The following is a 25,489-nucleotide window of genomic DNA, read 5'->3' on the forward strand; positions in this document are numbered from 1 at the left end:
ATTAGTTACCCCAAATTCCCATCTGTAGCTGTCCTTGGCAGTAACTCGCACATGCAAAGTGCTAAATGATTCTGAAATCTTAGAATCAAACTAATGTTTCCAAATGATTAGGGAAAGCTATGTTCTAATGTTTCTCAGAATGTAGCTCTCAAACACTCAAAACAGAATCAGAAAGAGAATTTGTTAAAATTGGAGATTCTAGATCACTATTTTAGAAATTCTGGACAAAATTTTTGGAAGTGGAGACATGCATTTTTAACAAGCTCTCAGAGTGATTTTCATGTACACTGAAATTTAAGAATCTCTTTCCTTTCCCTTACTACCTGCATCCAGATATTGTCATATCCTGTCCATTTCCCTAAATTTTTTCCCATTACTCCAATCTCATAGGCCTCTATAGCTCCTAGGACTATCTACTAACCTGCTTGGTGCCAAGCGTTTCTACCATCACTTAAACTGGCTATATTACTGCCAGGATAAACTTTTTAAGTGCAGATCTCTCTTGATATAGCAACCAACCAACTAAACAATAACGATAACAACAAAATCATATTTTTCAGAGATACTCAATTCTCAACAAAAGTGATCTTAAGGCAACATAGCTAGAAGTTATTGTGCTCTTTTTAGACTATCATATTGTTTGTAAAACATCATTATATAATGACATCTTGAAATCTGTCACAGGAATGAAGAAAAATTTTTCTAGGAGAAGAAACTATGTTTTGTTCATGCAATACAAAGTTACAATTTTGAGCACAAATATCTACGTAAAATACAATCTTTCAAACTAAGTAAAATTGGTTGTTTATGAATTTTTCTCTTATTTTTAATATACTTGTTCATTTACTTGTTATCAATTGGCTTGCAAACAAGTTATGCCAAGTATAGGATAGAAAAATAAATAAATAAATAAATAAATAAATAAGGGAAAAAATCTCAGAATGAGAAATTTGTATCAGATTACTTAAATTCATCTGCATACTGGGAAAAGACCAACATAATTCTAATTTGTTAAGGAATGCAGTAACACAGCTGACAGAGCAACTATGTTTCATGGAAATATATTCAAAAACTATTGGCCTGCTGAATAAAATCTGAACTCTTTGTTCTTGTATTGAATAATGATGATGAATACTAGTTGAGTACCTAGTATGTACCAGATGTTATGCTATCAAACATTACATGAAAAATACCCCATAATTTTTCTTATTTTATAATGGAAGAAACTGAGACACAGAGTAATTGATTTGACCAAAATTCACATGATTATAAACAACAGAGCTGGATATTGAACTCTGGCAGTCTAATAGCAGAGATAGATTATTAACTGCCACTTTATTATATTCTCCTAATTAAGTATTACCATGATTTCATTCTAGCTTCTTAATCAACTGTCGTTAGAATAATGTGGCATAACCAATAACCATAGAAATATCAGTGGCATACAACAAATAAGCATTGATTTTTCACGTCTTTGGTCAAGCTGGGATTGACTAACTTAAGCTAATCTTGGCTGCATTTGGTGCCAGGCTGTAGGTTTAGTTATAGTTTATGCCAGATGTCTCACAGTCTACTAGGATCAGAGGACTATCTGGGTCATGTTCTTCTCAAGGTTAGGGCCAGAACTCTCTGCAGAGAGGGCAGGCAAGTGTAAGGGGGAAAAGGAATAATGAGAGGTGTAAGTGTGTGTATGAGTGTGTGTGTGTGTGTGTGTGTGTGTGTGTTTCTGGCTCTCTCTCTGAATATATCTATATCTGTCTCTCTTTTAGCAATGAAAACAATAACTTACTCAAAAGACCCACGTATACCCCACGTATACCTTGACAGGCCACTTCTAGTTATCTGCACAAACTGAAGTTCCGTATTACTCAAGTCAAAGAGGCAAGGAAGATATTATTGAAGACTACTGCTGTCAGGAAAGGGGATAGAACTCTTCTAAGCTCAACTCCTCTAAAAGAAACAAAGGAGTGCAGAGTTTTTAACAGCTATTTTGGGAAGATCATGGGCCACCTGAGTTTTCTGATTGACTTTACCCAAAGGAAAAGTAAATTTTCTCTTCCATGACAGGGGGTGGTTTTACAACTGGAAACGAAAAGCCTACAGCAGTTAGGCTCCTATGCTCTCACACAAAATAAGAGATGGCCCACTATCTTTCCTGCTGATTACCTTTCAAAGGCATGGCTTTCCATACCATACCCTTGAGATAGTTTTCAATTACAAAACTGGCCAGAAGCTTTAAAAAATATTTACATCTGAAAAGAGAAGAGAAAGAACTTACAACGGTAAAGTTTTCTAAAGTAAATGCTCTTCATATATATATATGCACACACACACACACACACATATATGTATATACACTTCAAGTTCTACGGTACATGTGCACAATGTGCAGGTTACATATGTATACCTGTGTCATGTTGGTGTGCTGCACCCATTAACTCGTCACTTACATTAGGTGTATCTCCTAATGCTATCCCTCCCCCTACCCCAAGACAGGCCCCGGAGTGTGATGTTCCCCATCCTGTGTCCAAGTGTTCTCACTGTCCAATTCCCACCAATGCGTTAGAACATGCGGTGTTTGGTTTTCTGTCCTTGCAATAGTTTGCTCAGAATGATGGTTTCCAGCTTCATCAATGTCCCTGCAAAGGACATGAACTCATCACAAGTAAATGCTCTTTAGAAAGGGAGGTCAGGAATCCATAGGCAGGGAAAAAAGCCTGCTTAAAGCTTGTAATCAAGCTGAGGAAAACTAAGCCCTTCTGGCTTACAGATTAAATGTGTTATTGCAGTTTGACACGAATGAATTCAGAAAATGAGTTTCCAGTCTCTCTGGGTTCCTGCATGAGAGGGTTGCTGTACATGTTACACAATCTCTTTTTGTCTACTTACTTTCTTAATAAGCATCCTTGACCGCTCCTCACTAACAGTGAAAAGAGCAAAGCTTTCAGAACGCTCACCTCCTCGCTTTTTACACAAGTGGGCTTGCGCACTAGGCGCTGGGGCTCTGACGTCACCAAGTGCACCCTGCCCCTACCAGTTAGCAACCGAAGGCGTCCTTAGCAGCAGTGGCCGCTGAGATGTACGAACTTCCGGTCCTCCAGGCAGCTGCCACTGCTATAGCCTCTGCCACCTGCCACGACCGGGCCTCTCCCTGGCGTTTGGTCACCTCTGCTTCATTCTCCACCGCGCCCATGGTCCCTCTTGGAGCCAGGGTGGCGGGCGCGGCAGCTTCCGGGTGGTGAGAGCGCGGTCCGGGAACGATGAAGGCCTCGCAGTGCTGCTGCTGTCTCAGCAACCTCTTGGCTTCCGTCCTCCTCCTGCTGCTGCTGCCTGAGCTAAGCGGGCCCCTGGCAGTCCTGCTGCAGGCAGCCGAGGCCGCGCAAGGTCCTGGGCCTCCTGACCCTAGACCACGGACATTGCCGCCGCTGCCACCGGGCCCTACCGCTGCCCAGCAGCCGGGCCGTGGTCTGGCTGAAGCTGCGGGGCCGCAGGGCTCCGAGGGAGGCAATGGAAGCAGCCCTGTGGCCGGGCTTGAGGCGGACGATCACGGAGGGAAGGCCGGGGAAGGCTCAGTGGGTGGCGGCCTTGCTGTGAGCCCCAACCCTGGCGACAAGCCCATGACCCAGCGGGCCCTGACCGTGTTGATGGTGGTGAGCGGCGCGGTGCTGGTGTACTTCGTGGTCAGGACGGTCAGGTGAGGCAAAGCCTCGGTGGGGCACCCCCGTGGGCCTGAGATACGCAGGCCAGTGATCTCCAGCAAGGCTGACTTCTGTGACCCTTTACCCTTCCCCAGCATCAGGGACTCGTGCCTAAGAATATGACATTGACCTTCTTAAAGGCCTGTTACCTTTGGAGCAGTTTAAACCTATAACTAATTGCTGCCTTTTGTTTATAAATTAGTGCCTTACCTCCAAATCTCTTCATCTGACCTATGACCCACGTCAGCCTCAAAGGACACCCTTTCTCTGAAGTGAAGATAATCTTTATTCCCTAGAATTTTGACTACTCTGTCTTGTAATATTTCTACTTTTCTAGTCTACATTTTTGTATACCTAACTGGTCAAAATTGTGCCTATCAGAATGCAAACTCTTGAAAGACATGATATCTATTTAGTAGGTTTGTGAGTCTTACAAATTATTTGTACAGTGCTGCCACTTACTAGGAAATCAATATATATTTGAGTGGATTAATAGTAATATGGGGGTGCCTTATGGATATTTTATTTTTATAAAATTCAGGAAAAGAAAAGTTCTTCCTTACTATCAGTGTTTCCTAGTGTTGGCCTTTAATCTGCCACCTAAGTAATTCACTTATACCTAATTAGTTGAGAATCACCTTCCTGAAGATTTGACATACAGAGCCAAGACCTCACCATTAGAAGCCAGCAAAGACACAAGGTGAGGGAAAGCTGTCTAGCAGTTTCCTTCATTATAACATAAGTGTAGAGGGTAGGTTTGCAGATTGTGTTTATTGTTTTCAAAATTACTTCACGTTTTTCCCATAATTACCCTCTGTATTGTAATTTAACATATTTCTTTAAACTGATTATTTAAAACCAAACTTTCCTTTTAAACAAGTCGTTATTATCATGAGTGGAAAACCAACATCACCATCACTTGACTGGTTAAAAAATAGTGTAAGCCAGTAGTTCCTGACATGTGGGCCAGGGAACCACACAGTTGGGAGTTTCACTAGACCTCTTCAGGGGACCTACAGTATTAAAACTATTTTCAAAATAATACATTCTGTTACAGGCTTATAGGGTACAAATAGTTCACTGATATTGTTTCAGATTCCACATTGCAACTAATCTTTAAGACACTGCTTGTCAAGTTTTGGTGTAGTAGTATCATAAAGGAATAACCACTCAAATATAAAAAGGCTATTACAATGTTTCTTTCCATTCCAAATTTATATCTGTGTGAAGATGGAATTACTTTATATGCTTCAACCAAACAACACATTGCAAAGGATTTAATGCAGAAGTAAATATAAAAATCTGTTTCCTATTTTTTGTTTCTATTTTTTATCTACTCCTATCACTTTAAGTCAGATATTAAAGGGAATTGGAAATAAAAATCTAAATGTCATTCTTTTTACCTTTTTTTTTCTTTTTTGAAAAATAGTTGTTTTTCATAAAGGTTATGTTAACCTGTAATGTGTTTACTATTATTTTAAATCAGTTGATACGTATAGGTTTTCTCAAGTTTAATTAATATGTTAAAAGTTGACATGTGTAATTCACATAAATATAAGTTCTTTTGAGTTCCTGAACAATTTTAAGAATGTAAAGAAATCCAAAACCACGAGTGTAAGCAATATTTGAGAACCACATGTGTAAGCAATATTATTTGAGCTAGATATTGTTGGTTCACAAAGGCCAGCAAATCTGCACTCACACTCTAAGTGTTAAAAGAATATTGCCACCAAATTGAAACTTTCTTCTTAATGTAAAGAAAGATTAAAAGAATATTGAAACAAATTATTTTCCTCACTATATAACTGTTATTTACTGCTGTCTATATATATTTCCTATAAAAATGCATGGCCCCTTGAGTGTTATATCTCTTATACATGTAAATTATAGAATAATGATAATTTGGGGGAAATATTCCTTGCTTTTTTTTTTCTTTTGCTTCCACCTTTTAAATAATTTTAAATACACATATTTATTACCTTGATTTTCTATCATTATTGTTGTAAAACTTGGACAGATACAATCTTTCCAATCTGATCCTATTGCATGATTTGGTAACATGATGTGTGTTAACAGCCAAATTCTGAACTATGGCTAATAAAAACTGCATTCTTTAACCAGCATCTAACACATTCATGCAGTCCAAGTCCTACATTTAGTTGGCTGCCTGGCATCCAAAGCTTGAATGATGCTAACAGTGTCTGGGCAGTGTTCAGAACTCACACTTTTTGCTTCCAGATTATAGTTTTCTTCATTATCTTGGTGAATGCTCATTTTGGCTACCATTTTCAAACTATGTATGACAGTGCACTGAAATTAGTTATTTGTGCCAAGCAAGAAGAATGGGCCAAAATCATTATTTTCTTAACTGATTTGAGGTGATGCAGAAAAATATTTTACTTGTAAAATTTTATTACATCGAACCACATGAGACTTTCAAATAGTTTTGTTAATCTAATTCATTTAGTGAATACGTAGGTAATAATAACTTCCTTTTTGAGTCTGGAAACATTCCAAAGAACAGTCATATTCTCACTGTAGAAATACAAAACATATGTATATTTATATGCAAGGAACACAGTAGGGACAAAGTAGATTTCCTAAAATGAACACTTAATCTCTATGAGAAGAGACTTGTCTGTCTTATTCTCCCCTGTATCCTCAGTGCTGAACATCATGTGCAGTATATGATGGGCACTGAATAAGCAGTTGCCTAATGGATGAGCACTCTTCATGTATTATATTGCTGAACAGGTAGGTGGTAAGGATTTGGAAATTTAAGGATAATTGCTATTTGCTGACAGAATAAAGAAATGTGAAGATTTCAATTAATACTTTTATTTTCTTCCTCTCAGTAGGACATTCACAGTAAAATATATAAGGCCAGGGAGCGGAGATATGGGGAAATCACTCTAGATGGTTGTTAGTTTGAGCACGTATGGTAATTATATAAAGGAATTTTTGTCATAACTGAATAATGATTCTTACCTTAAAAGCAGGGAATTTTTCCTTTTTCATGCAGGGAATTATTTCCTTTTTCATGCCATGTCATTGCTGGTTTTTCATTTTTTATTCAATTTGGTATATTGGAAGGCAATCAATGCTTAGAGTTTAATCCTCTACTTTAAAAAAAAAAAAAAACTCTATGCTCTTTAGCAAGTCTCTTACAATTTCAAGAAAATATGGTGCTCATGCACATATGGTGGAGATGAGCATGAAATTTATTATGTTAACTTTTTTGTAAGCAGTCAGTATTTATTCAACTGACCAGTACTGTGCACTGGGGACACAGTTTTGAGCAAAACAAACATTTCTGCATCTATAACACTTACATACTAGAGGAGCAGAGGGGCATTAACCAAATAATCACATAGATAAGTACATAAAGGATGCTATGAAAGAGCATTAAAATGCAAATCCTATTAACACATAGTATATAGGAAATACAGAATATTAATTTAATTTGAATGCTTACCTAGCCCTATATGCTAAGACACAACACTAGGTTTTTTCGAAGAACCATACTTTGTAACTGAAAGATCATTTTTGAGCTTTTACTTATCATCCTAATAGCTGATAGTTAATAAATGATAATTTATGTATCAGATATAATGCTACGTACTTTATGTGCAGTTTGAAATTCTTGCAAAAACCTTCAAAGTAGGTAATATCATTCTTAGTGAGGAAATTTAGGCTGAGCAAGGTTAAATAACTTGCCCAAGGGTGCACCGGTAGGACCTGCCCAAACCCAGCTCTGCTGGAACTTACCTAACATGTTCAATCATCATGCTGCTTCCTGTGATCATTTAAAGTAACCAGTTTAAAGCGATATTGCACATAAAGATGGCTAGCTTATTTATGGAGAAAAATAAAGTCAATAGTGTATGCCCAGTGCCTTTCTGTTTAAAATATATGATTTTGTTGGATGTTAAACCTCCAAATTTTACCTTTTTGAAAAATGAGTTAACATTTATTGATCATCATGTTTGTGCCAAGGTGAAATAATGTCGTTTCCTACCTCAACTCCCTACATTCCTTCCCTCATCCAAAGATTTTCCTGATTTGCTAGACATAGTCAGGGAATGGTAATATTTTAAAGAAACATCTGTTAATATGGTCACATGTATTTCCACCTTAGTGGAGCAAGTCACTAATGATTTATGTATGTGAGTTTATATTTATATCAACATTTCTCTTTTGTCTGGTTACTTAAGAATATGAGTTAAGTTTTCTTTTTCTCCTAGAAGTCCTGTGGTTCCAGCCCTATTTACAAAATTATAAAACATAAATAGAAATCACTTAATTTAAGCAAAACCAGGAGTACTTTTGACTATTTAACCATTTATGTATTTAGTGACTGTCACTAATTCAGTAAATATTATTTACCACCTATTCCATGCCATTACTAAGTTCTGTGATGAGGATTAGTAGTGCACAAGGAAAGTCCCTGCCTTCATGAAACTTCCATTATAATTGTTTATATCTCCTTGGAAAGTGGAGTTTTCCTAACATGTGTAAATTGTACTGGTTTGCCATTATTTCTTTAGCTAGGCAGTGTATGTCAAATGTTTTATATATAAAGAAACCCAGAAACTTGGAAATGTATTTAACAAGCACAAGTTCTCAAGTAATGATTTTTTTTTTTTTTTTTTTTTTTGCAAAGATGAAACTTCCCTTCAGAAAATGTTTGCTCATACACCTAAAATATTTTGAAGTGTTAAGTTAGTTTGCTATGTAGTCAGGTGCCAAAATACCAAGATGATGACATAACTGATATGTCAGCAGTCAGTGTAAAGTGATAGAATGCTCTGTTTTTAAGTGATATTTGTCATATGTGCAGTTCTGGGAGGTAAAAGTGAAGATATACTAATTTGTTAGGGGTATTGAGGCCAGAGTAATGCTTGCTCATGTAATGCCACACACAGACATTGATATCTATACCGGGTAAATGTTTGAGACTACTTGCCCTGATACTATCTACCATAGACCCTGCCTAGTGATCTCAAGAGCTGAGGGGATCTTTGTCTCACCACATCAACAGCCATTTGCTTATATGACACCCTGGCTCAGGAGATTTATAGGACAATGCTGAATGTGGACTATGTAAAGAAGTAGTTTGACAAGTTATCATATGGGCCACCTTTAAACCCACACAAATCTGTTTCTGATAAATTTGAATGACTGATACATCTCTCAAACTGTTCTGAATATTAGGACTTCAAAGATAATAAAGACATCATATTTGTGTTCAAAGAGCTTATCTAGTGAAGGAGTACCGCTGCTTTTTGTGGTAATAAACTAAACTTTTGGGAATATGGCAGCAAGAGATCAAGCTATTTGGAGAAGGCTGCTCTTAAATATCATTCCTATTAGACAAGGTCATCTGAAAAGTCACTTAATAGCATAACAAAAACTATTATATTTGTATAGAAGACTGAAATATTTATCTCTAATCAGCATAAATCTTTTACAAACTTGCCCCGTAACTGAATCTATTTTCAGTTGACCTTTTCTCCTTGGATATATTTCATTTCACTCTTAACTGTGCAGGCAGGGAGAAGTATTGGATGAGAGCTGTAGAAAGGGGTCCATTTAAGAATGGACTATCCAGTCTTGTTTAAATGCCATTAGTGGGGAAAGAGCCAGGACAGAAGGAAATATTGAAGATACGGGAAAGGAAGATACCTAAGAAGACATGAAGGAGGGAATCTAAATAAAGCTCTTATCATAGGACAGGAGAGAGATTTTCCACTGAAGTGTTCCCATTTCCATTCCTTTCATTCTTTTATACTTTTTGTGGTCTGGCGTCTAATTCTACCACTCTAGAATTAATCATGCAGAAGATGATTACTAAGCACATTATCTCAGTTTCATGGATATTTTCCCCTCTTTTCTGTAGTACTGAGTGCACTGGTTCTTACTTTGACTTCTGAGACATCTCTTCTGGTTTTCTTCTTACCTCCTTGAGTATTTCATGCCCAGCTTCTTCATGAATTTCTTATTCCATGAACTCTTCTTCCTAATTAGCACTCTTCTACAAGCTAATGTCTGGAGAGCAGGGCCTCTATCTTATTCCTCTTTGGTCCCTAAAGGCCCAGTCTGATTCCTAGAATATAATGAGATGCATTGAATTTTTGTGGAAGAGAATGACTTTCACCTCCCAACTGACAGTGTTTTCTGGACCGTTTAACTCTTTCTGCTTTCATTGTCCATGTTCCCTGGGTGATCGATCCAAAGTTCATTTCCTTAATGGCTACCTCTAAGCTGTTAATTACTTTCTGAGTTACAGACATGTATAGCCAGCCAACTTCTTACTGGATAGATAATTCAGACTTGTTTTCAAATTTAAGCTTGAAACAATCATTTTTATCCCTGGACAAATCTTGCTGCACTCTGTAAGGTGAATAACACCATCATCTACACAGTTTCTCAAACTAGAAACCTGAGTCATCCCATGTCTCTCTTTTGCTTACGATTCACATACAGTCATCCAATTTCAATTGTTAAATATTTCTTGACTACATTACTGCTTTGTGAGCTCAATTGACCTTACATTAGTTTAGGTTCACATCACTAGATTATTGTGCTATTGTTTCTAACTTTTCTCCACTTCACTTGTCTCTCTTACAATTTACCTTCCACACTGAACAGATGGTGTTCCCTCTGAGATGTAAATCTGTCATACTATGTGTGTGCTTATAGTCCTTTATGGCCACACTGTCCAATATGGTAGCCACTAGGTACAGGTGGCTATTTAAAAACTTATATTACCTGGGCACAGTGGCTTATGTTTGTAATCCCAGCACTTTGGGAGTCCAAGGTGGGCGGATCTCTTGAGTCCAGGAGTTTGAGACCAGCTTGGGCAACATAGTGAGACCCTGCCTATACTATGTGTGTGTGTGTGTGTGTCTGTGTGTGTGTGTGTGTATGTATATATAAAATACATTCACACACATATATGTATGGAGATACATGTATATGTGTATATATATGTGTATGTGTAATCTATATGTATATACACATACTGGGTATGGTAGTACAGGCTTATAAGTTCCAGATGTTTGGGAGGCTGAAGTGGGAGGATCATTCAAGCATAGGGTATCAAGACTGCAGTGTGTCATGGTCACACTACTGCACTCCACCCTTTGTGACAGAGCAAAACCTTGTCTCAAACAAACAAACAAAAGTTAATGAAAAATAAAATGTAAAATTCCAGTCCATTAGATACACTAGCTGCATTTATTTTCTTTCTTTCTTTCTTTAGAGACAAGATGTGGCTCAGCTCACTGCAAACTCTGCTCCCGAGCTCAAGCCATCCTCCCACCTCAGCCTTCCGAGTAGGTGGGACTACAGGCACATGGCAACACACTCAGCTAATTATTGTATTTTTTTATAGAGATTTGATTTTGCCATGTTGCCCAAGCTGGTCTTGAAATCTTGAGCTCAAGTGATCTGCCAGCCTTGGCCTCCCAAAGTGCTGGGATTACAGGTGTGAGCCACTTCACCAGCCGACTAGCCACATTTTAAGGGCTAATAATCGCATGTTGTTAGTGGCAACTGTATTGGACAGAACAATGCAGAATATGTCCATCATTGCAGAAAGTTCTATTGGACAGCACAATTCTATGGCATTTCATGGGATAAATGTTCATACTCTTTAGTTGAGTATTTAATTAGCTCCTTAATCAGATTTTTTTTTTTTTTCTTTCTGATATGGAGTCTCCCTCTGTCACCCAGGCTGGAGTAGAGTGGTACAATCTTAGCTCACTGCAACCTCCACCTCATGGGTTCAAACTATTCTCCTGCCTCAGCCTCCCCGAGTAGCTGGGACTACCGACCATCATTTTTTATTTTATCTTGTCTTCCAATCTCTAACGAACTATATGTTTATGGAAGTACATTTTTCAAGGAGTGGAATTCTTTGCATTCTTTCTTTCTTCTCTTGTTTAACTCCTGGTTGTCTCTGAAGATGAAATGGAACATGTACTCTACTGGGAAATCTCTGTGATTCCAGACCATTCTGAGAATACCTGTATTATGACATTATTTCCAGTGGACTATAATAGTTGGTTCTGCTTCTGTCTTCTTTTCTACACTGTTTGCTCTTTATGCCTTATTTAGAAAATAGTAAATTTTCACGTGTTTTCTGAATTAATATCAAAAGGAAATAAGAAATAATATATCAGGCTTGATATGATGGCTTATACCTGTAATCCCAGCATTTTGGGATTCTAAGCCAGGAGAACTGCTTGAATCCAGGGGTTGAGACCAGCCTGGGCAATATAGCGAGACTTCATCTCTACTAACAAGAAAAAAAGGAAAAAATTAGCTAGTTGTGGTAACCTGTGGCCCCAGCTACTCAAGAAACTGAAGTGAATCACTGGAGTCCAGGAAGTCAAGCTCATACCCCTGCATTCATACCCCTGCATCCCAGAAATAGATGAGATCCGAGAGACAGAGAGAGAGAGAGAGATTGAGAGAGAGAGAAGAGGAGGGGAGGGGAAGGCAGAGGAGGGGAAGGAGGAGGAGGAAAACAGGAGAGAGAAAGAAAGAGAAAGGAAAAGAATAGAAAATAAATACTATATGTGAAATCAAAACATGTAAATGAAGATTAGAAATGTGAGGTAGCTGTGTGAGAGAGGTGTTAACATCAGTCCTGCAATAATGTAGTCATTTTAATTCATTTCAATTCCATACTGGAACCTCATCATATATGGTTGTGTAGAGAAGTCAATTTTTTTAACAGGTGTATATTATTTGCATGTATTTACCCAAGATAATGTGTAGATTATTCACCAATGTATATCTAACATGACTGCAGTCCTAGGGGTATTAGAGTACAACCAGAAAATGCGTTCCTCTGTAATTGATAGAGGTTGAATGTGGGACACAATGGAGAAACTAGATTGAGATGCTTCTGGTGAGTTATTGTAAAGTTTTTCTGAAAACAAAATCAATAGCATTTGAACATTACTATCAACTGGTAGCAATGCTCAGGTGGTATCTACCAATACACTCTACCAGTGTTCCTGGACCCATTGCTACAGCAAACATCTGTTCTAACTAGATGGTCCTTATGCCCTGCCAGTTGTTAAATAGCTAAATACCTTGAGTGTCACCTCTACTCCTACTCTTCAAAGTTCTTGAGTTCTTTTGTCATGATCTCCAATGCCCTTTTTGGTATTTCTCTTCTATATTATTGCATTTGATTTTAATTTTATCTTTGGTGAAGACTACATTTAAAAAATTACTTAGGTTTGATCTTTTCTAAAATATGAGAAATATGATAAATTTTGAAATTGGGTTGAAAGATATGTTGGTAATTTGCATTGTTCAGTATGATATAAAACATATCTATAGAAATACTTAAATCATAAATTGAGAATCTTATAGTAATTGAAGACACTTTCTTAAGAAATCAGGTTTTCCTTGGCATTTTTGGAGAGATTTTTATTGCTATATTCTTTAATAATCCTTTTATTTTCTGGAAGAAGAAGTTGGTATAGAGTTGAAAATTCATAGAAAAACATGAAGATGTTGACTGTTGTAAGATTTTGACTGGCATGTAATGTCAATTCTTTCTGTATAGCCAAACTGTATTATGCTTTTGTAATGTAAAAGTGGTAATATATACTATGATTTGATTTTATACTGTAATTTTATGTATTCACCAGTCATCTCAATAGTAAAGCAAAACATCCAAAAGATAAAACTGTCTCTGCGTTTCTGTGCTATTTACATACATATGAGCATATGTGTAATTTTCCATGCATGCCTTTATTCCTCTAGTTAATATAATAGTTTTAGTTTTAACTTTTTTATTACTGAAATATATAGAACAAACTTCACATTATTAATATATGTTACATGTTAATAAAACATATGACATAATTTTAACCTTGTGTTATCACTTATAGATCTTGTTTAAAGGAACTATTATTTTTCCTGTCATTATGTATACTGTAGATACCTTAAATTTATATAGATGTATACAAAAAACCTTATAAAATTATTTGATAAATGTTATCTTATTTCAGCCTCAACTCTGAGGTGAATAGATAATTTTTCAAATTAGGAAATTTATATGAGAAGCTACGTATTTTAATCAGTATAGTACAAGCTACAGTTGAACAAACAACTTCAATCTAAATGCCATGACACAATAAAATTCTATTTATTCTTTAAGAAAATTCAGCTGCAGATTTGGGCTATCCTCCAAGACAGTTGTCCTCCATGTGGTAACAGCAATTTAGCTGGCTTTAATGTTTGGTCTTGCCATGCCAACATATGTCTTTCACAGTTGTCAGAGCTTGGTGAGAGACACCAGAGAATGCACAGGAGCTTTCAAACGCCTTAACCTAGAAATGGCACAGTTACATCTGTTCATGTTTTATTAACCAGTCCAAGTCATGAGGCTCCTATGGGAAGTGAGTAGGTACTATGTGTAGGGGGCAGGGGAATGGAGGTCAAGATTTGATGAACACTAATAATATCTGCCATATGAAGTGATAGACCAAAAGTCATATTGCTGGAAGAGTGCCCAAGCTCCTGCAGAACTCAGAGTTTGAACTCTACTTTTGCCATTTCTTCTATATTATTCAGTGAGTTCTTGAATTGATTGATTATATGTTTACTCTTTCATTGGTATGAATTTGCATCTTGAAAAATAGTAAAACAAATTTCTATTGAGCCTGGAAATAATACACAGTTAATACTTTTTGCCATTAGCTTGGTCTGCACTATCTCCCTTTGCTATCTTATCTTATTATATGCACTATACCAGATACACATTGATACCCATTGCAAAACTATCTCAGTTCTTCAAAAAGTGATGCTGCCATAAACAATCAACGAAATGCATCTACTCTTTAATTACCTGTTTTTATTTTCTTCTCGCTGTCCACTGCTTAGTGTGTAGATGTTTTTCTATCCCATGGCTTCTGGCTTCTCTGAGTTTTTGCTTTCTTGTGATCTACTATGACTTGTCATACTCTTTATTCTATATGATGTCATTTTGACTCCTTTAGTCTTTATCACCCATTACAACTGACTCATGTTCATGTGTGCATATATATGTGCATATTTTCTTCCATATTGACTTCCCAACGTTGATATTCTGATTGGTTTATCTTATCTTTATGAGTTAGGCCACATCATCCGTCACAATCTAGCATAGGGATTGACAGTCCTAGTTTAGAAAGGTGCTCATCCCAGGCTTGTATTAGTTATCAGTGGAAATAAGTGATTTGTCATGGTAGAAAATATGATTAACCATTTCTGCCCATTCATTAAAAAAGTATGAGTGGAGCAGTTTTTCTGAGGTCTAGGGACAGTGGACATGACAGTTTCCATGATACCATGTCTTGTGCATTGTTTTAATAATGTAGATTTCCATATTGTTTTAATGGTGGGATCCTAATATATAAACTAACTAAAAGCAATAATGCACTGATTGGCCATACCTCCACAGAAACCTAGGACACTGAAGAGCCCAGTTTGAAAACAGTCATGTTCTTCAATTTGGGCTGCCAAATCTCTGAGACAATGTGATGGGAATGATATGATCTACAAGCAGATGGGAAAAGTGTGCTAAGCTGAGAAAACAAGTATAAAATGAAGCTGTGAAAAGTTAGTGAACTTTTTGGTGGCAATGTTATTTAAGATTGAAAATTGCTGATAAAACATTTGATTGGTTTATTCAAAGTGGAGGATTGCTGATAGAACCTGCCTGAAAGATGCTTAAAGAGTATCACAAGGAAAGATACATCCAGATGATATACAATAGCAATGTGGCTCAGATAAACTAATATGTTAAGTGTCCTTATCAGTTAGGAGGTTTTTAGCTATAAATAATAAAATATCCAATTTAAAGTGAGTTAAACACAAGGAAATATTTTGTTGTTGTCATTTACTTATCATGTATATGAATAGGCCCAGGTTTGGTTCAATGACTTTGGGAGATTATTAAGAATTCCGTACTTTTCCACGCTTGCCTTTCTATAGGATGCCTACCTCTGCTCTAAATATTATGTTCTCACTCAATAGTATCTTAAGCAAGAAGGGAGGCCTTCTCTATCCTTTTGTTTTGTTTTTTAATCAGGGAGAAAAATCTTTCCTGGAAACCCCACTACCAGAGACACTCCCTTCCATCTCATTTTTCTGAACTGCTTCATCTGCTTACTCCTAGACAATGACTGGCAAAAGGAAAATTATATTTTCATGATTGGTTTGAATCAGTTATTATGGCCATTATGTACTTTAGGGCTGGGCTCAATTGCCCTCTAAACAAAATCATGGTTCTGTTAAGCCAGAAGAAGAAAGTTGCCTCTAAACAAAGCAGATTCTATTATAGTGATCAAAATTAAGAGAGATACTCATCAGAACAACAACTAATCAAAACAACATAATTATACTTGTTAATGTGAGTAGCTGCCAAGTTATTATTATTACTTTTACTACATAAGGATGAATTAGAAAATATAGCTCAACTAAAACAATTATCTAGTCTGGTATAATGCGAGATAGTTGTTTTGAAGTTTAGCAGACTGTTTTCACCTAATTTTTTGACCTTCATTAAAATTACTTAGATTCATTAGGAATACATTTTGTCTCAATATTCTAAAACTCAGATTCAGTAGTCAAATTACTTGTGTATGAATCTTAGCTCTACTATTCACTGTCCCGCATTTAATTTTCTCTAATTTCTGCCTTTCTGTGGATGAAATGAAAGCACTTAACCTACAGGACTGTCATAAGGATCAGGTAATATTTATGAGCCGTTTAGCTTAATGCCTGGTGTATGTGCATGCACAGAGAACATCAGCTCTTCTTAATTGCATGTTTTTTCATCTGGAATTCCAATTACAATTTATCTGGGGAGTTTTACTATAATGTTTTTAATACCTCTGTCTCATAAACTATTAATATTGTCACTATTTTCATTTTTATACTTTAACTTTATCACTTATGAAATAGAAGCTTTAAATATATAGATATACAAATATTGTTATATATTATAAATATATGTATATTTGTATTATGTATAACTTAAATCTCTGTGTATTTATATATGTATATATATGTATGTATCTATGTATATATATCTGTGGTACCTGACTGCTAAAGCTATAATCAGCAAGATGGTAGAACTGACAGGGCTGTAGATAGAGTCAGTGTAAGGGGAATGAAAGGTTGGTCATAGAGCCAGTGAGGGGCTACAAAAGATGAATCTTGGGGGGTACTGAACTGTAGCTAGGACTTTAAGGTTGATTGGGAAATAAATTCATGCTAAATTTTTAGAAATGGAGGTCAGAAGAATTATCAAGTCTCACATCCTGAGCCTTAGGGCCTAAAAGGGAAGACAAAGTAATCCATGTCAAGACAAAGAGGAGATATGACAAGGAAACTATATGTTACATACTTTCATATGGAATACTTCAAAGCCAAACTATATAACACTGATTTAGGATTTACTTTACCTGGGGGTGTCTGCCAACATGCCTTCAACAGGAGACAAATCTAAGCACAGGAACTGATTGTATGTGCTGAATTGCAAGGAGTTGGGAGAGAAAAGGTATCTATCAAGGAAAACAAGGTTACAGTGTCCTGAACATTCATGAACATGCTTTTGATTTTTTTGTTGTTGTTGACCTTTGGGTGTTAGCAGTAAACACTTTATTAGAATTCAGCAGTAGCAGGATACCTCATTGGAGGAACTTTCTAGTTAATGATACACGTGGTCAAGATTGTGGTAGGGACAGAGCTTGATAACTATCAGGCTAATGGAGAGGGGTTTTAAATAATATGAAAAAATGCTAAAGGAATTCAAAAGTACAATCTGCAAACTTCAACATGGAGTCACATGCATTTTAATAGCTCCTAAGAGTTTATATCAAGGTCACTAATTATAATGATCCTGAGAGGTTAAAAAAAGACTTTAAAAAAATTTCATTTTCTTCTGTATAGGATGGCAGGAATATCTTTAGCATTGAATATGGTTCCATATAGAATGCTGAGAAATTAAAAGTAGTACAAAAAGCCAGTTTGGCTTTTGAAAGGATAAACTTCAGTTATTTGTAGTATATATGAAGGAAAACTGTGTTTTTGGAATATGGTAAATCTACATACCAAAAGGACAAAAATAAAACTCCTCAGCATAGGATACAAGCTAAATATTAGGGATTCTAGTTGGGTTAGAGTATGACAGTTGCCTGGACCATACCTAAAACATCCTAAATGAAATCTTAGAGCTCCTGATGTGAGTACATGTTTAATGTTTTTAAATATCCTAGTACTTTTTTTTTTTTTTTTGTCCTGAGTCAGGAAGCTGTTACCTCCAGAGGTTCATATTATGATTTTAAATTTGGCTAGCTCCCTTAGATTTTGTTGTGGTATGTATCTGGAAATGATGTTTTTTCAGGCTTGTTTTATTCCAAGGGTGATAATTTATATATAAAATTTTAGATATCTTTCTTATACAGAGAAAATGGAAGAAATATTGTGCATCTATATATTTTAGTCAATTAATTTATTTAGCAATATTTATCAGGCATCAACTTTATGACAGAAGTTGTGTGCTGTGGCTACTGTGGTGAATAAGAATAGATACAGCTCCTGTTCTCACAAAATCAAATGTCTGGTAGGGATGACGAACAGTTACTTAAATAGGTATACAAGTGAACTGTTCATAAGCACTTTAAAGGACATGTATATAGTTTCAGTGGAAGCCAATAGTAGACATCTGTGACCTAGTTAGGTAGAGCAGAAAAGGGTTTCCTGAGGAAGTTATATTTAAGCTGAAAGATGAGCAGGCATTCACACAACAGTATTGTGGTGGGTGGGAGAAGAGTATGAGGCCAATAGCAGAGAAAGCACGGCCATCATGAGGGACTGAGAGAAGGCTATGTGGCTGGAGTTCAGAACCTGGAGTGGAATGTGGAGCAAAGAACAAGATGAGGCTAAAGATGAAAACATGGTCCATCTTGTGCTCATCTTTGTAGGCCATATATTATAGACTCATTACTTAATGTTGAGTAATAGGAAACCATTGAAGGTTTTAGAGAATGAAGGGAAGGTTAATGGGTGACCAGAGTAGGTAGAGATAGTGAATTAGGAAGCTATTTTAATCGGCAGAGGAAGAGATGAGAGGACAGCAGTGGTATGGTGAAGCAATATAAATGAATTTAAATTATTTTTAGGAAATACAATCAATAATACCTTGTGATTGTGGCAGCCGTGGAGATACACTAATCAGACTTCCATTCAAGAGAACATGCTACAGGAAGCAAAGTTGGTTGACATCCTCCTGCTGTCACAGATTTGGGTCCATCACAGCATTCATGCCAGGACAATAACCCCTAAACTTGTCCCTAGCCAATGACTGAGTGGAGCAGAACCTGGCCATCCTGACTAACAGGGACCTCCACTAATGGGCAACCTTTGCTTACAGACATGCCACTGGCCTGGTGAAGACTCTTCCAGAACTGCACTTCAAGCTACAACTCTTTCTAGCTGGTCGTCCTTCCTTTCTACTCTTTCACAGGTGTCAGACCTCTATTACCCATTGTAAGATCTCTATTTTCGCTTTTCTCTCTCTCTCTATCCTTCATAGGCCCTTCCCTAACAATTCTCTTGTATTCTATATTAATTTGTTAGAGCTATTGCAAAAAAGTACAAGTGGGCTGTCTTAACAGAAATGTATTGTCTCACAGTTCTGGAGGCTAGAAATCCAAAATCAAGGTACTAACAGGGCTGGTTCTTTCTGAGATCTGTGAGGGAAGGATCTGTTCTAGGCCTCTCTTGATCTTTTTGATGACATTTTCATGTTCACATGGCGTTCTGCCTGTGTGCGTGTCTGTCTCCAAAATTTCCCTGTTTATAAGGACATCAGTCACATTGGATGAGGGCCTACCTTAATGATCTCATTTTAACTTGATTACCTCTATAAAGACCCTGTTTCTAAATAAGGTCACATTTTGCAGTACCGGGGATTAGGACTTCAACATAAGAATTTTTGGAGGATACAGTTCAACCTGTAACATGCAGACACATCCCTTATTAGTATCTGATTCTTGAAGAAGTGGAAGTAACAACTGATGGATTGGGTTGTGGAAATGGGGAATAAAGATGAGAATGATATCAAATTCTTCAAAAGAATTTTTACTATGTGTCATATATTCAATTGGGTTGGACTTCCTGATGAAAAGTATAGACAACTACAATTGTGGTTCTCTAATTTTTATTCATTTATGTTTCAGGGGTAAAGAAAGTTTCACATTTATTCTTGGTCACTAGTTTACTTTTTTCTAAAAATAGTCAAGAAAAAAATTTTGTTTTAGTGATAGATTATTATTTACTGTTTCATCATTATGTCTAACCACATAAGGGAGTGTGTATGTGTGTGTGAATAGTAAATAATATATTCTTCAGGCTAGCTTTGAAAAAAAAAAACAGAAGGGAAAATATCAAATCAGGTAGATACAACAAATTACAGCAAACTTAAATCAGGTGGATATATCAAGCCACAGCAAGTTACACTGATCAGTGTTCTCCCTTTCATAGAGCAATGAAATGAAATGGAATTTTATTCTGTTGTGTTTATTTTATGTGGCATCATATATTTTTACATAAAATTTTATCAAACTTACTTTAGTGATTTAGTTTTATTTTGATACTCTAACTTATATACATGTTATTGGAAGAGAAATAGTTCTTACCAACCTGAGTGTATTGGAACATTAAGGAATCTGCATCTATATTAAGGCAGCTATTTGAATATTAACTTGAATACCTAGAAAGCATCTGACCAGGATCATTTATCTGTGCATACCAGGTGATGAGTGAATATAATTCTATATGAGTAATCATATAGCTTTTTTCTTTTGCCTGCTCAGGCTTCCATACTTTCCTCTGTGCAAATGTGTAAAGTCTCTATTTTTATTTTTATTAGAAGCTGGCAAAATTTGTTTCTGCATTTCCAAATGCATTTACTATGTCTAGTAGAAAAGTGTACATATATTTGTCTATATCTACATGTGTGTGTATAATATATATGTAATTGTCAACACACATGTAGATGAGTTTGGGTGTCATGAGCCTAATGAAGACATTCATTTATAAGAAAAGAACCATGGCTATTAAAATTGCATAAATATTAAAGCTCTCGTTTTTATTTTTTTTAATAATACACAATGCATATTAAAAGACACAGTAGCCTTTTAACTTAAAATTTTGGTGTGTTTTAATGTGTATTTTATTTTATACTTAATGTTTGTTAGTATTTTCAGTAGTATTTGTTGAATCACCCAAGTTATTTGAAAGCTTTATAATTTTTTTTCTTTTTCTTCGTTGAGATGAATCACCCCATATAGTAATAGAGTGTATGTGTTTTATCATAGTTGATGTTTTTATGTGTCCATGTAGCTGTATGACCACATAATTATCACTCCCTATATCTTTGAACAGAGCAAAGACATTTTTAGAGAAATTACATTTCTGGTTTAAATTTTATTTAATAACATACAGCATTTTTTACTCATTCTTGGATGAGTCAGTACATATACTAAAACAGTAAATTCATTTAGATTATAAGTACATCACCCATTTCTCTGATGCCTAACAATATTCTGTATTTATATATGAAATAGGTTCTTGTTTCTAAAGAATTTGGATTCATTTTTAGAAGATAGTATTTACATACACGTTTAAATTAAAGGATAGAATAAAGAATAAAATGTCCAAACCAATGCAGCCAAATGTTTAGGCTATACACAGATAGGGAAAATAGTATTATTAGGCAAATTAGTTTGACTGCTTATTGTAAGATTAGGAATCATTAAAGACTTTAAATGTAGAGAAGAACATAAGATGAGCAGAATGTTAAAGTCTTTAAGCCCTACATTCGTATCATTTTTTGTTTGTTTGTTTTAAGACTAGCCAACCTGTCCTGTGACTAACAATGACAGGTTAACATATTAACTGTTTGATATATATGACCTGGGAGAATCTAGTTTATTTCCAAAAATAATTTCACATGACATTAACTTTATTGACTAAAAATGTCAAAATGTTTGGAACCCATATGGTTTCAAAAACTAGCAAAAGACTGACAAAAGGAAAGAGAAATTTTAACTCTCAATATCCTTAACTTATATTTCCAACTAGTTTCACTCACTCTTATGTAATCACTTTTTAAAATGAAACAATTGCATGCAGATATCATTAAATAATATGATTCAAAAGCACGAATAGTCAACTAACTTTCCTCTAGTTTTCTGTCTCTCTCTCTCTCTCTCTTTTTTTTTTTTTTTTTTTTTTTAGACAGAGTCTTCACTCTGCCGGCCAGGCTGCAGTGTAGTGGCTTCATCTCAGCTCACTGCAGCCTCTGCCTCCCAGGTTCAAGCCATTCTCCTACTTTAGCTTCCCGAGTGGCTGGGATTACAGGTGCACCCCACCATGCTCAGCTAATTTTTGTATTTTTACTAGAGACAGGATTTCACCATGCTGGCCAGGCTGGTCATGAACTCCTGACCTCTGGTAATCCGCCCTCCTTGGCTTCCCAAAGTGTTGGAATTACAGATTTGAGTCACCATGCCCAGACTGTTTTTCTATTTCTACTTTCTAAAGACAATACATTTATTATTTCTTTCCTTTGTTTGTTTGCCAATTACTTCCGTAAGTCTAAATCAGAGGTTAGCAAAGTATGGCCCACAGGCCAAATTCCTTCTGCTGATGTTTTGGTAAGGCCTAAGAGCCAAGAATGTTTTGTCTATCTGTCTATCTATCAATCATCCATCTATATATTTTTAAGGGTGGTAAACAAAACAAAAATTTAAATGAATATGTAGCAGAGTGTGTCCTACAGGGCATAAAATACTATCTAATTTTTTACAGAGAAAGTTTAGACCTCTGGTCTACATGATGTGTGTGGGTGTGTGGGCACACATACACACACACACACACATACTTGTTAATGTGACAACCTAAACATACTTAATTTCTCACTATGAAAGAAAGCGTACTTTGTATTTCATACTACTTCATTTTTGCTAGTACTAATATTTACTGACCCTTTCATTAGTTACATTTGTAACTTTAAATACTATGCTTAACTCTCTGTTTCCTGTGCCGTCACTTTAGACGTGTATATAGACAGCTCTATAGGTAATGACTGGTGGAAATTTTCTTGGTTTGTGTTCACACTTAGTAACATTTTGTAAATTTTAACCCTGAGACCAGGCACTTTACACCCAGAAGCTAATATCATACCTGTTGCTTAGTAAGACTCAAGTATTTGTTGCAGGTAAGTTTGTTTTCCAGGGGCTTCACTGGCATGTTTGAAGAGGCTCATGTTGCTCTTTACAGTTAATGTTATAGCCCAAGTATTTCTTATCCCACTTATGTCGAACAGAGTAAATCAGAGTTTATGCAAACGGATTTTATTTGTGATAACTGACTGAAATATTTTCTATTTTGTTTTCAAACTCCAGTGGACACCCTTGTGAAATACATTTTGCTGTGTGTGGAGTTGAAGTTGTTGGTTTGGAGATGACTTAGGCATTCCTTGCAGGGTCATAGTTTTGGTCGCCAAGGTAGAAGTCACTCAGAGCCTCAGCAACTAACTGAGGAACATCTTAATTGATACATCACTGTGCTAGAAAGTGGTTATATAGTGGTGAATAAAACAGACTTGGTTGCTGCCCTCAGAGAACTTACTGGGAGAGACTGATGAATAAACACCACATAAACATATACATCAGCACATAGGAATGCAAATTAAGGTAACTGATTTGAAGGAAAAGAACAAGTTATTTGAGACACAAACTGGAAGTAGGACTCTAAATCTTGAGTTTTCATACATACAGCTAATAATAATGAATGTTAAGCACCCTTGAATCTTCAATTTCACTAAGCCAGTGGTTCTCAAACTTGAGTATGCATCAAAAGCCTAAGAGATGTTTGTTAAAACACAGGTTTCTGGGCCCCATCTTCAAAGTTTGTCATTCACTAGGTCTGGGCTAGCCGTGAAGATCTGCATTTCTTGTAAGTTCCTAGGTGACTGTGATTCTGTTGATCCAGAGAACCACACTGCAAGAACCACTGATCTCAGATAATGGTTTATATCACATTGGAATCACATGTAGAACCTCAACAAACTATTGATATTTAGTTCTTTTTGCTGTACATTTTGATTCAGTTAGGGCCTAAACATGGGACTTTAAAAAATACTCCTAGGTAATTCTGGTATGCAGCTAGAGTTGTGGGGTATCAGTTTAGTCTGTGAACATGCATATACATACAGTTTCTGACAGGGACATCTAAACAGTGGTAAGAAAGCATGAAGAACATGGGGAAAAGGCTGGAGCAGGAGGTTTCGCTAAAGAAGTACCTGACCTAAGCCTTTAAAAATTAAGACTTAAAGTACAGTACCTTAACTAAGGCTTAAAAGTTATTTGTCGGCACCATCAGTTGACAAGGAGAAGAGAGTATGTCAGACAGAAGAAACAGGCGATGGCACATAAACATGTAGGAGTAGGTTTTGTCTCATAACGTTTAATCCTAGGTGGTAAATTTGTTGCATATCTGAAATGTAACCCTTCTGATATTGAGTGCTTTCTATGTCAGAAACAGAATAATAATTTATTTTATTTTACAAATAAATAGACACTAAGGATCATCTATGCCATATTAAATAATTTTTATTCATTAATTTGTTCTATTTGATAGGATGAGAAGAAGAAACCGAAAGACTAGGAGATACGGAGTTTTGGACACTAACATAGAAAATATGGAATTGACACCTTTAGAACAAGATGATGAGGATGATGACAACACATTGTTTGATGCCAATCATCCTCGAAGGTAAGTATTCCAATAGTTTAATTCCATGAATCAGGAAGCAAGTCCTTGACAAGTAAACTGAAGAAGTAAAATAGACGTTCATTTAACAGCTTGTATTCCAACACAGTTTCTTCAATTCTGTTTACTGAAGTTCTTTTTGCTATCTACCCCATAGCTCATATTCACATTGTTTTGCTGAAATAGATACAAACAATAGAATACCATCTCAAAATAATTTTTAAAAATTTCTTTTTTTTTTTAATCTTTTATTTTAAGTTCAGGGATACAAGTGCCGGGTCGTTACATAGGTAAACTTGTGTCATGTGGTTTTGTTGTACAGATTATTTCATCACCCAGTTATTCCCTAGGACCCATTAATTCCTTCATTCTTGCAATATGTATTAACTTGGGTGTGTGTGTGTGTGTGTGTGTGTGTGTGTGTGTGTGTGTGTGGTGTGTGAGAGAAATACTTAGTAAACTTAGTTTCCTTTTTGTATTCTGAAGATATTTTGTTTTTAGTTGGGTTCTAGTGTTTGCAAATAGTGCTGCCTTGCAGAATTGGGGGACTAATTGTTTATGGTCTGATCATACAGCTGTAACATCTATACTGAGATCTATTCTCACTAAGTGTTAAGACCTTTCCTAAGAGGTTCAGATAAATAAAATGACATGAGTATAGAATAAATGCCAATGTAAATAGAATGGGAAAAAAGGCAACAAAGATTCAACCTAATAAGGAAAGCCATCTTGGAATCCAGAAGGATTACTGGGTGAAGGAGAATTAGAGTGCAGAGTCAGGTACAAATGCAAAGAAAACAGATCTCTTAGGATTACAGAAAAGAAGATGACTCAACAAAAATTGGACTACTAAGTCCTATATATCTGTATCTATATATCTGTCTATCCATCTATCTATCTAAGCTGTTTATATATGCGCACACACACACTTAAAG

The 25,489-nt window shown here is 36.0% G+C and overlaps 1 protein-coding gene across 1 annotated transcript in view; it reads left to right on the forward strand.

The window, feature by feature from the left end:
- Positions 1-3,052: 3,052 nt before the first annotated feature.
- Positions 3,053-25,489, forward strand: part of FAM174A (family with sequence similarity 174 member A) — a 44,181-nt gene continuing 21,744 nt past the window's right edge. Inside the window, 2 exon segments of the mRNA NM_001194071.2 lie at positions 3,053-3,694; positions 24,423-24,557. Coding sequence (NP_001181000.1) covers positions 3,261-3,694; positions 24,423-24,557 — 569 coding nt within the window. The 5' untranslated portion in view covers positions 3,053-3,260.

Source organism: Macaca mulatta, chromosome 6 (genome assembly GCF_049350105.2).
Source record: "Macaca mulatta isolate MMU2019108-1 chromosome 6, T2T-MMU8v2.0, whole genome shotgun sequence".
In the NCBI taxonomy this organism is placed as follows: domain Eukaryota; kingdom Metazoa; phylum Chordata; class Mammalia; order Primates; family Cercopithecidae; genus Macaca; species Macaca mulatta.